This window comes from Larus michahellis, chromosome 2, assembly GCF_964199755.1.
Source record: "Larus michahellis chromosome 2, bLarMic1.1, whole genome shotgun sequence".
NCBI lineage: Eukaryota > Metazoa > Chordata > Aves > Charadriiformes > Laridae > Larus > Larus michahellis.
In genome coordinates, this window is record NC_133897.1 from 147,030,437 (window position 1) to 147,043,447 (window position 13,011).

Consider the following 13,011-nt stretch of genomic DNA (forward strand, 5'->3'; position numbering starts at 1 on the left):
GGACTGTCCATCCAGCCTGTGCTTGATCCAGCAGATCATTTGCTCATCCAGGCCATGAGCAGCCAGTTTTTCCATGAGAATTCTATGGGTAGCTGTCAGACAGTAGTGGTACCTGTCACCGAGACACAAGCTCAAGTGTCTGTTACTGGGTACAGGTGGGCACTGTAAAAGTATACAAGAAAGAGCAACCTATGTAAGCAAAAAGTCTTTTTTAATCCATCCTGAGCCAATACAGACCTCAGAACACCCTGCAGTAACTGTGTAACAGACATAGATGGTTGTAGTGCTTGGAAGCACTCGCGGGGGCCTGTGAGTGCAGGCACCGCCAGCAAAAGGACAAATTTACATTTGTTTCTGTCACTTCTTGCAAGCAGAGGGTTTTCATCCAGAGCTGGGAACCATCAGGGTTCAGTGGTTTCCTCATCCAACCTCATCCGAAAACTGGCCAGGCCCTCGGGCCCTCTCCTGTAGACATGTGGGTCATTTACCAAAAACAACAGTTCATAGGAAAAAGAGAACAGTCCTACCCCATGGGTACAGCCTCGTTCGTCATGAAGACCTGAACTCAAAGACACAGATCTAAAAACAAACACGAGTGAGCGAGAACTAAAAGTTTATGAGCACCAAGACAGCCGGGCAGCACGCAAGCAGGACTGGGCCACTCTCCGAGACCAAGAGAAAGGCTGGGGCCCATGGTGGTCCCTTCAGGAGGAGGAGGAGGACCTGGAGGCGAGTCCATAGATGCCGTGTACCATCCCTGCGACAGCTGCCCAGTGCTCCCCAGTCCAAGCACCAGCCAAACATCCCCAACCGCCCCACAGCCAGGGAAGGGAGACAGTGCACAGGCAGGGGCTGCAAGGGATTCTGGTATCCTTTTCCAGACAGGTAACCTCTGGTTTTGTTAGTTCTCTGTCATTAAGAATTTCAGGTTTTTCTCCTATAGCCAGCTGGCTGGCACAGAGTGACCAAGACCTCCCCTCTCCCCATTTCCCAAGCACTGGAAGTGGGAGCCAGGCCAGCTGGGCTCCTCCGGACCATATCTGCCTCCTGCAGCTTCTACGCCTTGTAGAGGAGCTCAAGCCTCACCAGGGCAGGGGGTGAGGAAAACTGAGCAGCAAGATCTGTGCAGCTCGGGTGACTGTGCTGGTCCTAAGCACGGGAGCAGCTTTGGTTTTCTTCCATCGAGTTTTCTGAGGAGCAGAAACACATGCCTAAGCAGCAAATTACTGAACAGTGCACCAGAAAGACATGAACAGTAAGTGAGAAAAGGTGGTTTTACACTAACAATATATGCTGTTACCTGACTTATGCTCTTTCTGAGTCAGCCTTTAAGTTTTATTACCCAGAGATACCCATGCAAGTTGCTTAATATTCACATCCAACAACAGCTCCACTCGCTGGCAAACCGAGTACCAGGGATTCCATTTTTTTGTCCAGAGCAAACAATTAGAGGAACACTGATTGATGTACAGCAAACCCACCTGACCCATTAACACTGACAAATTATATTGGTGTGTGTAATGCAGAGTGCGCTGGTGGTTTAAGAGGGAGACACATGAGTTTCTGGGCCAAAACCACCAAGCAGTAAAACTCAAGCACGCTAATCATATTAAATAACATTGACCTGCCTCTCAGTTTTCTTAGCCCCCTAACCTGATTATCCTGGCTACGGTTTCAAACTTTCCCAAACAAGGGATTGACCTGCTGAGTATTTGACAAGGTTTAAGAACGACTACAAATTAACATAATTAGCAATACGAAGGAGTTTGAGTATTTGAGGGTAAACTTCTTAAAGTCACACCTGCGCTTTTACAGAAGCACAGGCACAGCAAATGTCTACTTACATGGTGCCTAAAGATCAATATACAAAGCAGAAATACTGCAAAGGAAATATACCACAAGGATTAACATAACAGCAGTGGGCTGTTCTTCCACCTCCACAAAAAATCCACCAACTTCTGTTAGTTTTGTTTTATATACATTAATTACATCATGTACATGATACTGAAATACAGAAAAGCACTCGTGGAACTGTAGAATCGTTTACAAGCAGAATAAACCTACATACGAAATATAGCATTACGCATGATTTTGCAAGATTTCAGATTACTCAGCTGTACCTACAATGTCCAGTTTAGAACAACCTCCCCGACGGGTGGTGGGAGCTGTATTCATTCCTCAGCTCCCAACTCCCAGTGGTGCGGCAGCTTGTCCTGCCCCGGTCCCCACGGTCCCGTACCTGCGCTAGGAGCTGGAGAGGTGTTTCTGCGTGGGGAGGGACTCTGATCCACAGGATCATGTCCACTGTCACCTCCTGAAGGCACGGTGGCACTTCCCAGAGGTGCAGGACACTCCTCAGCAGGGAGCGGAGAAGAGTCCCAGCAAAGCAGCACCCAGAACGGGCGTTCCCACAGGGTGGCCTATGGCTCCAGAACAGCTCTCACTCTACTAATTGCAATTAATGCAGCAGCACACATCTTTACTACACCGCGGGACAGATTCAGACCTTATGGGCTTCCCAGCACAGCTTTGCATTCCCAAAGCTTGCTCTGTCCAACACAGTAATTCTGATCCACTCAAGAAAAAAATCAACAAAAAAAAGCCCGTCCACGTCCTCCGTTGGAAAAACATAAATGAGAACAATCTGCAAGTTCATGATGCATTTAGTAGCTCTGAAAATAATAAAAGCAGTGAAAAAATGTCATCTATACTAGCATCAATTATAACTTTTTGGGCAAAGTACTCTTTCATGGCAAGACAAAGTAAGTTACTGGTACAAAATACGTCCCAAAATTTCATCTACTAAGGCATCCAAAATGCAGTCATCACAGTTTGAGCTATAATGCCTCTTTCCTCGCCCCCGCCAAAGATATTACTTATTTTGGGAATACTCAGCTGCCTTTTAAAAATGCTTTATAATTTTTCACATGAAGAACACCATTTCAGATAAACTGTCATCTATAAATGAAATCTGCTTTTTCAGCTTAAAACTGTTCACTGTACGAAAATTCATTTGTGAATAGTATCAGTATGTCCAAACCAACTATTTTCTTACAAGAGTCTCCTTGCAGAGAATCCTTCCCACAGGTTGTGGCAGCAACCTATTTTCCAAGAGTTTCACATGACCATAGCATTCAAACATTCGTGTTAGCGGCTGTCGTCACCGGACAAGGGATGCTGAAAAGTTTCACCATTATGGAAAAAAGTTCTGAAACGCTTGGTAGCAACTGACTGCTTCTTGCTATACTAAACAGTGTTACTATGATAGTAATTTGTGGTGATATTCAATGACAAAAAATGCCTTTGTATTAAAGAGGCACGGACAAAGCATGGGAAAAGTCTCACAGGCTTGTGTTTCCAGCAAGAGATGAAGTTTTCCTCTTAAAGACAACTCCACAGAAAATCTTTAGACGATACTTAAAAAAAACCTAAAAGCCCTCCATGCTTCTCAGTTCAGCAAATCTGCTCTATGGTGAGATACTCAAATAGCTGCAAATTAAAACCACAAAAGCAATTTCCAACTAGGAAGGGACCCGTTGGTGCTCCCGATGATGCTGGAAGTCCTGCCGGGCAATGACTACGCTGCGATGGAGACCAGATCCCAGCTGTAAAGCCTGTTCACGCCCTCCCCACACAGATCACACAGGAACTTCCAGCGCTATGAGTTCAAGATAGTCGCTGAAGCTTTTGCAAGACCATTTCAGTCTGTGTGGGGACATTTGGACCTCGGGATAAGCGAATGCCACACACACTGAAATCCAGTTAATCTAGACTTGCAGAATTTTCTACTCAGTTTTGGCAGACCTGTTATTAAAAAGGCAAACTGAAGAGTTGAGAAAAAAAGGTCAGATTACATGAAGTTTGAGAAGAGAAAGGGAATCAAAGCTACTAAGCTACCTATCTGTAAGTTTGCCCTAGAGAGAGGAAGGCAGAGAAATGCAAGTGCCAACAAAGCGATGAGTACAGACACAGAAAGAGCTCAGAATGGCATTTGCAGATTCACATGCAGAGACGTGATCCACAGCTCGTAAGGACGCTATGAAAAGGGAGCTGCAGAACAGCTGTAAGCTTCCGAGGAGGAGGTTACTACTGAACAATCTTTTACACGGTGTCAAAAACGCTGCCGAGGTGTGCTGAATTAGGGCTCCCTGCGAGGAGCTGGTACTTCTCCCACCTGCACACCAGCTACTAAGGGAAGGCTCACGCTCCGCGCTCTACGCGCTGCTCTTCGGATGCGCACGTGGAAGCAAACTTTTGCTAAACAGCAGGTCTGTATACAATTGTGCACTCTTAAAATACAAAGGTAGGTAAAGAGATTAGGAAAATTCCCTTTCTTCTGCCTCCCTGAATGACTGCTGCTGTACAAGAAGAGTATTGCTTTCGATTCACCAATCTGCCAGTTTACGGCTTTTTCTCTGCCTGTTTTCAAATGACCCAACGACTAACTTGCAGGAATAAAAAAAGTCACTCCCAAACCAAACAGATGGGAAAGGCCATTTGATGACAAGTCCATACAATTTTTCGTTCTGGAAAACTATCAAAGCCGGAACAAGCGATTTGCCTTCTGTGTTGGATACAGTTAGCTAAGGAACAGAAACAAACGCCGAGAATTAGCCATGGACATTAGCACTAAGGTCTCAGTTTTCCCTAGATTCAGAATAGGAACTAGTCTAGTAGTTGGCGATAACATTTTATTAGTAGCTACCTTTATCTCCTATTTCAGCAGTTATGAACATCTAAGGGTTTAGACTATTAAAAAAATGTAAACATTACAGAATTTTCCTTTAACTAGTTTCTCTACGTCTTAAAAGTGAACTAACAGAAGGGCTTAAGCCAAAGGGAGATGAGGTGTATGATTTTAATAAACATTTTTCTTATTAAAATCTTGATATAGTTTAAATATACCATACAGAGGAAAAAAAGCTATTTATAAAGCTACATACACATTTCAAGTCAATGACGACAGCATAAATCATTCTAGATTCCCTCTCCACTTATCAGAATGCCTTGTGTGTGTATATATGGTGAGCTACTGTGAGTTATCTGCATAATTTTTGTCTAGCTATACATTACAGGACTTAAAAAATGTTTAAGCTATATACAGAAATATATATACATATAACATATATTTATATGTTATACATACACATACACTTATATACATATACACACAATACATATATATATATATATACACACAGTACTTTACATTTATATATGGCCTTTCATCCAAGGGCCTTGGATACTTTTTAATACATCAAGTCTCACAAAGCTTTGTGAGGGAGGGAGCTTTTATTTTACAGACTGTAGATTTGATGCCTATTCTAAACAGTTTCTTTTGTTGCTTTCTACTAACTTTACACATTTCAGTTAGAGGCGTTTTTGGTAATGGAAATAGTTAGACCAGATAGAAATCCAGGCATAAGGTAGATGGTGTTTTGTACCCTTGTAACTATCCTCCTTGGTATACGAGAACAGCCATACCAGTAGGAATTTCTCTATACTAATACACCTATAGCTAGACTTGTGCAGCTGTACTGCTTTTTATTTTTGATCGATACTAGCATTGTAAAATCCGATGCAGTTTTGAACTTAAGATACACTGGAGGTCACAATAGGAAATCCAGACTAGACTCCAGTCCTCATACCCTGAAACTATCCTTTTCTAGGATGATTGATTTAGGAAGTATTAGTACATGCAGAAATAATTCTACATCTGTTTACTTGATTTATCTGCAGTTTAACTACATAAGCCTGAAACAGTCAGCCTTATTTAGAAAAAAGGATTTTTGGCATCAATTTGGCAACTGGTGATCAGAGTTTCTGATCTCAACTGTCCTCCATACCTCCAGCAACTAAATAAACTAAATGACTTTTTAAAAAGTCACAGCTGTAGGTAACTTCTGGTCATCCTCCACTAGCTAGCAGAAAAGGAAACCCAGTGGAGTTCTGTCAAAGGTGAATTCCACTCGGATTTTGATGGAACAGTAAGTTTAGCTCTTCCCAACAACAGGAAGAAAAAAAAAATAAAAATCACTAACACGGACTCATGGTGTTGGAGAAGCAAGAAAGAAGGAGAACATCACCACGACAAAAGCTCTTAACCTTCAATGCTTTGGTCTGCTACGCTTTCAGAAATTGGTTTTGACACAGAAAAAGTAGCTCCTTCCTTTATTGATCACCTCCCAACTCTCAAAAAATCTCTCAAGCACTAGGGAAAACACGTCCTAGGTTATGGTCAAAGACTGCCCTCCCCAAAAGCAACCAACCACTTCAAAAGTGAACATACAGTAGAACCCACTACAACGCAATTTGAGAATTTTATTCTAACCTCATTACCTTGAGATTTTTCAGAACAAGCCACTTTCCCTTCAAACCAATTCTGTGAAAAGAAGGGGTTGCCTGGCCTGTTTCATTCAGGATTCTCTGCTAACTGTAAAATGTGGGCTGAATGTCTTCTGCAGGTCAATTTTTCAGTAACAAGATTCAGATTTTTAATGAACAACTATGTTTAGTGTATGCTGCTAGCTAAAGTATAAATGGCTAAATAAATAAAAACTATTGTTTCTTCAGTATGACTTGGTATTTTGTCTGTAATTTCTTTATTAAAAAACTGTAACAAGATACTTAAAAAAAGGCTAGATACAAAAGAAGTTAAGCTGCTCACGAACATTAAAGTTTTCCAAAATGTATCTTCAATAATCATGATCTTATAAACATTTTACAGTTACCAGAAAGTGCCCAGGCTGAGTTTACATAGTTAGATAACGTAGTACAAGTGTCAGGTTAGAACTGGTAGTGGAACAACCTCCTGACTGTCTGTTCACTGAAACAGGGATACAAAAATGTTGATTGTGAACTATGAAATACTGTGCATTGGCCTCATCATATGTACAAAAAAAAAAAAAAAAAGAAACCCACTAAAGGTACAGATTACATGCAAAATATTAGTGATGGTATCTGATGCGCCAGAGTTCAATGCAATCAGAACAAAAATTGCAATGAAAGTGGTTTCATAAGTGGACGATCCCAACTCCAGGATCTGAGCTGTCAGGAACTTTTTACAAGTTCAATATACATGATACACAACTGCAGCCAACCACAAATTAAACACCATTAAAAAAAGTTAAAATAAAACACAGAACATACTTAATTTTTTATTTCGAAATTCCCTACTCCCTCTATACAAGAACCTTTGCTGAAACACTTTCCACAAAGGCAGCAGTGAATTTTCAGAACATTTTACATATTTTTTTCCCTCAGCAAAAAGATAAATCACAGTGTAAATTATATTGTTCTGCTGTCATCTTTGGCTGGGGTTAGGCAAAGGAGTTATTGACTAGCAAACTGTTGCAATCAGATACTGCCAGTGCTCCTTAGGCCTTTACGTTACAAATTTAGTACAGGAATGTTTGCATTTAAATCTTTAAAGTACCACCAGGGGTATGACAGCATTAACTTTCATAAACTTTTATAGACAAATGGAAAAATCTACAAAACCTAGCTAGTAATATTACACAGCAATACACACTTTTTATACTCTACACAAAACCAAAATTCTTGGTCTTAATGGCGAGTAACAATTTCTGTTTCAAGATCTGCTTAGAGGAATAGAGTGGGACATAAAGGCGAGAAATGCAAGTGTTTGCTGTAGGAAGATGTTGGTCATCCGGTGGTCTTATTGTGATTGATGGCATAGGCTGGAATCCCTCCTCGCTGGCAGGCAATGATGGACTTGAGGTCCAAAAGTATACCTGAAAAAAGAAGGTGGCATTTAAAATCTTGCTATACAAGGCTAAATTTCTTATTGCCTACATGCCGTGTAGGGGTAGGCTAAACAAGAACTGCACAGCCACAGCAAGTTTGATCATACTACGTTCTGTTCAATATGTCAACAACTAGGTGGTCACGCTACACGCTTTTGTAGTACCTTCCTTCACTTCCTTGTCCTTATCCGCTCACTATTTCATATACTTCTGTTAAAACTGATAAAAGCAGCACTCAAAATGACCCTGTGCCAACAAATCCTCAGTAAATGAAATGTTCCCAAGTCCATCTGGAAGGTGGTGACTGCCATCGATACAAAATGCAGCAGAAATACTACAGAATATAGTACTTGTACAGACAAAAGGCAGCAACAGAGAATATTTGGTTTATGGTCCCAAGTGTAAAATACTGACTTGCAGAGCAGAGTCACTACCAAAGTGTAACCATAGATATTCCTTAATAAATGTGCTCTAGATTTTCCGCTTTTCAGATTAGTCCTTGTTTCCTTTTAGCAAACTGTAAAGGAAAGACAGTACCTTAAGTAGTAGGAAGTTAAAAGCAAATAGCTTAAGAAGCATACAATGAATACAATTTACAGGCAAAGTTTTCCAAAATGAAACCCCCTGAACAGTATCTTGTTCTTTCATGCTTCTCACCAGCTACTCCGTAAAGGCTGTGAGAAGGAGACAGCATCATTACAGACATCTCACAGAGAGGACACGGGTGTTGCCCTCGGGATATGCAGGAGTCAGGAGAGGAGATGATCCAGGAAAACAACTCAACCTCAAAACCCTACTGGCGCACAACACAGCTGACTAACCAGTTACTCCACTTAAGAATGACTGCGCAGAGACTGTAACTGTGCTTCCATAATAGACCTGTGAATATGGATAAGAACACACCACACTTACTTTCAGTTGCAAGAAGGTCTAAGATTCACACCTGATGTTTCCAGAACTGAAAGTCTAGTCAAACCCTACTACCCTGCTCTGCTACCTAAAGTCTTCACATAGAATGTCACTGGAGGTAGACAGTTAAAAATAGTAGTGATGCTAAAGTTATTCCAGTTCTGCACGTTTCCACTGGGAACGGACAACTTACTAGATCTTGTCTTTCTGTCATACTCATCTTCTCAACTATGGACCAAAACCAACGCTTGAATTGCAAAAGCTTCTCAGCATTTTCTCCTGTGTGAAATAAAAAAAAGATATATAATTCAGCTGGTACACTGGACAATAAATATTAAGAGATCTGTTTTACAAGTAGTGCAAGTTGGATTTCAGCTACGATCTCATTCATAAAGGCCTGATACTGGAGACACTAGTAATTCTGAAACTAATACACATGCTTTTGAATATAAAGGCTAATTCTGACATACCTCAGGACAACTCCCATCCCCTGCCTCCCAAAAAGCCTAACAACATCTAAATATAGTTTAAAAATTTATGTAAGAAATATTAGACTGCATCCATCACATTTACAGTTCTAAAGTTAGGTCAAACCTTTCAGAAGGAAAGATACGCTACCAGTAATACAATCCTTGTATTTAACATCAAGTGACAGCAAAGTTGGAAAATGTGCTCCCCCTGAGTTGAAGGTAAATAGTTTCAAAGGTCCATAAAAAACACAGTAGTAATTTTATTAGGATTTTTAATGACTTATTAACTTATGTCAGAAGAGGTAGTTTAAGTTTAATGCTGGTAACTCTACTCCACACAGAAAAAACAGTGTTAAGTTATCCATACAACTCTGTTTCTGAATAAGTTATTTCATACCTGACTCATCATTGAAAGAGGTAAAGCTGATTAGCATTTGCACATTTACTTCACCACAGCCATTTACTAAAAGTCTGAAATCTTCTGCTGTCAAATCTTCTAGTGAATTCTTTGGAAGTACATCCAGAAGACCCTTCCTCATTGCCTTAAGTGAAAACCACAAGATTCACACATTATAGCCATGTCACTTTCAGATTGACTTTAAATGCACTACTGAAAAGTTCCATGTGAAATCCCCTGCTAACTCAAAATTCATTATTCTCCTAGCTGTTCCTTTCTTTCAAAGCTTTACCATCTGAGATGCAAGTTTTCTGAAACAAAGAACTGCGCCAATCTGTTAAACCCTCCCTACTATTGCAAAAGAAAGCAGTAATGATTTGAACTAATATTTCACAAGGAGCAGAAGCAAATGCACTCTCTAATGCTAAAAGGTTCAGTTATTTTGCTAAATTGATGAATCTGATGCGAATTACGAAAAGCGTATCTTGCGTGTTACTTTTCCTTTGCTTCCTCAGACGCTCAGATGCCAACTCTGCTTTAAAACTGTTTTACACGCACACGTATTTTATATAAATAAGTAATATCCCCAAAAGATTGCAAATTCCATTTTCAAAATGGAAGAATACAAATACATTTGTTTTAGTAAATTCCAAAATGAATAAGAATGTTATGCTTTTCAACTCTTAAAATAAACACGAGTCAGACTATTCATACAGGCAGGCATGGAGATCAAGTAGCTCAATTCCAGGAACATGTTCTTTCTGTGAGATTTTTGGACCTAAACTGCACAGAGGTAATCTCAAGTATCTCAGAAGTGCAGCAGGAAACCACAGTCAGAAGAAATGACCCCAAGTTATTTCATGTGACAGAGAGTAAGTGGTTCTAAGTACCAGACTGTTCACAAAAACATGTTATTAATCTGTAACTTTTATTTTAAGAAGGCTTCGAAACGAAATTATTTTTAGTACGGTTTTATAGCCGATTGTTAGGTTTCTTGCCCAGCTAGTAAAGTAAGAACAAAGTTGTATGTTTCATAACTGTTTTTTCCTTTTAAAACAAGGACACAAGTCAGAAGTTCAAGGTAATTTGTGTAGATATTTTGAAATTTCTTTTTAATCTTTGTTTATAAGGCTAAACAAATCAAAGATAACAGATTATTAGAACAAAGTAGCTGCTAAATACAAACCAAAAATTCCAAGTGGATACGTGCCATTTGAGCTCAAGAAATTAACATATATGCTTAACCAATGAGATCAAGGTTAAACAAAATTATCTTTCATTCGATCAAAAAAGACAAATTTCTCAAAGTACTCAGTCTTCACAGTACCACATAAAAAGCTATAACATTTAAAAAAAAAAAGAAAATGAAATATTTTTAATCAAGCTGTCAAGACTTCAAAAGAAACCTGATTAGCAATACTAAAATGAGGAAAAGAATTAACTGACTGAAGACTTACAGATTTTTATTTTTTTTTTTTCGTTTTTTAAAAAATATTCCACCAAAGACTTACATGTAGAGGCTGTTCTGCTACAACCAACATTCGGTGTTCTGCGTATTTCCGGACATACTCATATACATTCTGAGGAGTGACTGGTATATTTACACCATTGGAAATAAGTTCAACCTATGGCAAAGCAACAAGGACCATTTAAAAAGGCAGGGGACGGGGGGGAAGTAAGTGAGATCATTACAACAGCCACAGCATGCTGCACAGTGATTTATTGCTTAGTATTCCTCTAAAAACAAGCACAATTTATTATCAGATGTTAGCTTTGCAGATTCCCTAAGACTGACTATGCTATCCAGGCTTTACGGTAGGCTCTACATCACTTTCAAGGAAACAACATCTGATGAGAACACTGTACTTGAATCTAGGAAGGGTAAAACATTATCTCTGCCATCTGAGAAGAGCATGGATTACGCATACGCTACAACACACAGAAGCTGTCGAATTCTGAAACTAGAGAGACACGGGTTTAGCTGTGCTTACCTGCCCTCCGCCCTCCTCCTTACACAGGTCTATTGCAAAGGCTAAATCCATTGCTGCAAACACAGCATCAGCATCCGTACTCTGGGAAGCGAGGATAAGTTGCCGAAGGCTTTCATACATAACCGGATCGAAAAAAGCAAAGTCATGCCAGTTCACCTATAAGAAAAAAGACAGATATTTGAAACTAGATGTTTGAAACATACCAGCTCTTGAAAAATACGTTCAAAATTATATGATCTGTGCCTAATCTATGCACTAGCGTACCACAGTGCATAATCCATGTAACAAAGCATATAAACACTTGGAAATAAAGGCAGTCACATTTCTATTTTCAGCCTGCTTTTGAAGGTACATTAGAATACTCAACTGAAGTGCACTAGCAGAACGTAAAAACAGACCTTAAAAGTTTTTTCTGCTATTAAGGGCATAGGTTTTATAAAGAGAATTTACAGTTGTTTTTTTTTTTTTTTAAACAAATTCTGCGTATCACCTAGCTCAATAGAGATTTGATGGAGGCTGACTGAAGCTGGAAACAATTTGCATCAGTGGTCCAAAATGCTGAAAGATCCCCTCCACTTAAACGCGTCCGTACTGCTGCTATATACACACACACATTTAAATGACTGATGGCCTAGTAGCTGCATACCACAGTTTCAAACAATTCAAATACCAATGTCTACTTCTTGCTGTTTCTGTAGTTCCTCGCCTCTTTGTTCTTTATAAGCCTGGAAAGAAAAGTAATCTACCAACTATACTAAACTTAACTAAAATATTTGTTCATGTATCCAACATTTAACTGGAAGGAATACATATTCAAGAAGAAAAACAGTAGAAAAAAACCTCTTGGAAGGTATCAGGAGATATTTGGAAGCATATCTTTCTGCCATTAACCCTTTTTCATTAAAGATTATATGTATGTTGGATAACTGATTATGTGATCGACATCGTTCTAGAGGAAAGACCAGCAGTAACAAACCTTGGTTTAAATTTGTTGCAGCAGACAGAACTTACAATGCTCCTGACTAATGCATTAAATGTGGAGTACATAATTACTGTTTATTGGGGTGGGGAAGCATTTTTGCCAAAAGTTCAGGTAATTATTGCTTTGAATTAAATCATACCTGCACCACAGACAAAATTTTAATTACAATTCAATGAGTTCTCTCAAATACTGAGGAAAATGCTTTTCGTTAAGCTGAGATGCTATTGCCTAGTACTGTCTAACACCATCTGTGGCCAGTACTATGTGACCAGGCCCACTCAGCAGGGGTTTATGAAAGGCAGGTCCTGCTTGAGAAACCTGATCTCCTTCTGTAACAAGGTGACCTGCTTAGTGGATGAGAGAAAGGCTGTGGATGTTGTTTACCTAGACCTCAGTAAAGCCTTTTGACACAGTTTCCCACAGCATTTTGCTGGAGAAACTGGTTGCTCATGGCTTGGATGGGTGCACTCTTCTCTGGGTAAAAAAAAAAACGTCT

At 39.7% G+C, this 13,011-nt stretch overlaps 1 protein-coding gene across 17 annotated transcripts in view; it reads right to left on the reverse strand.

Annotated features, from left to right (window-relative positions):
• Positions 1-7,126: 7,126 nt before the first annotated feature.
• Positions 7,127-13,011, reverse strand: part of UBR5 (ubiquitin protein ligase E3 component n-recognin 5) — a 90,998-nt gene continuing 85,113 nt past the window's right edge. For all 17 annotated transcript variants that reach the window (XM_074577561.1, XM_074577563.1, XM_074577562.1 and 14 more), the window contains 5 exons: positions 11,534-11,689; positions 11,054-11,167; positions 9,543-9,687; positions 8,869-8,954; positions 7,127-7,754 (listed from right to left, as the gene is read on the reverse strand). In XM_074577561.1, the coding sequence (XP_074433662.1) occupies positions 7,542-7,754; positions 8,869-8,954; positions 9,543-9,687; positions 11,054-11,167; positions 11,534-11,689 (714 nt within the window). In that variant the 3' untranslated portion in view covers positions 7,127-7,541. The remainder of the gene's footprint in view (positions 7,755-8,868; positions 8,955-9,542; positions 9,688-11,053; positions 11,168-11,533; positions 11,690-13,011) is intronic.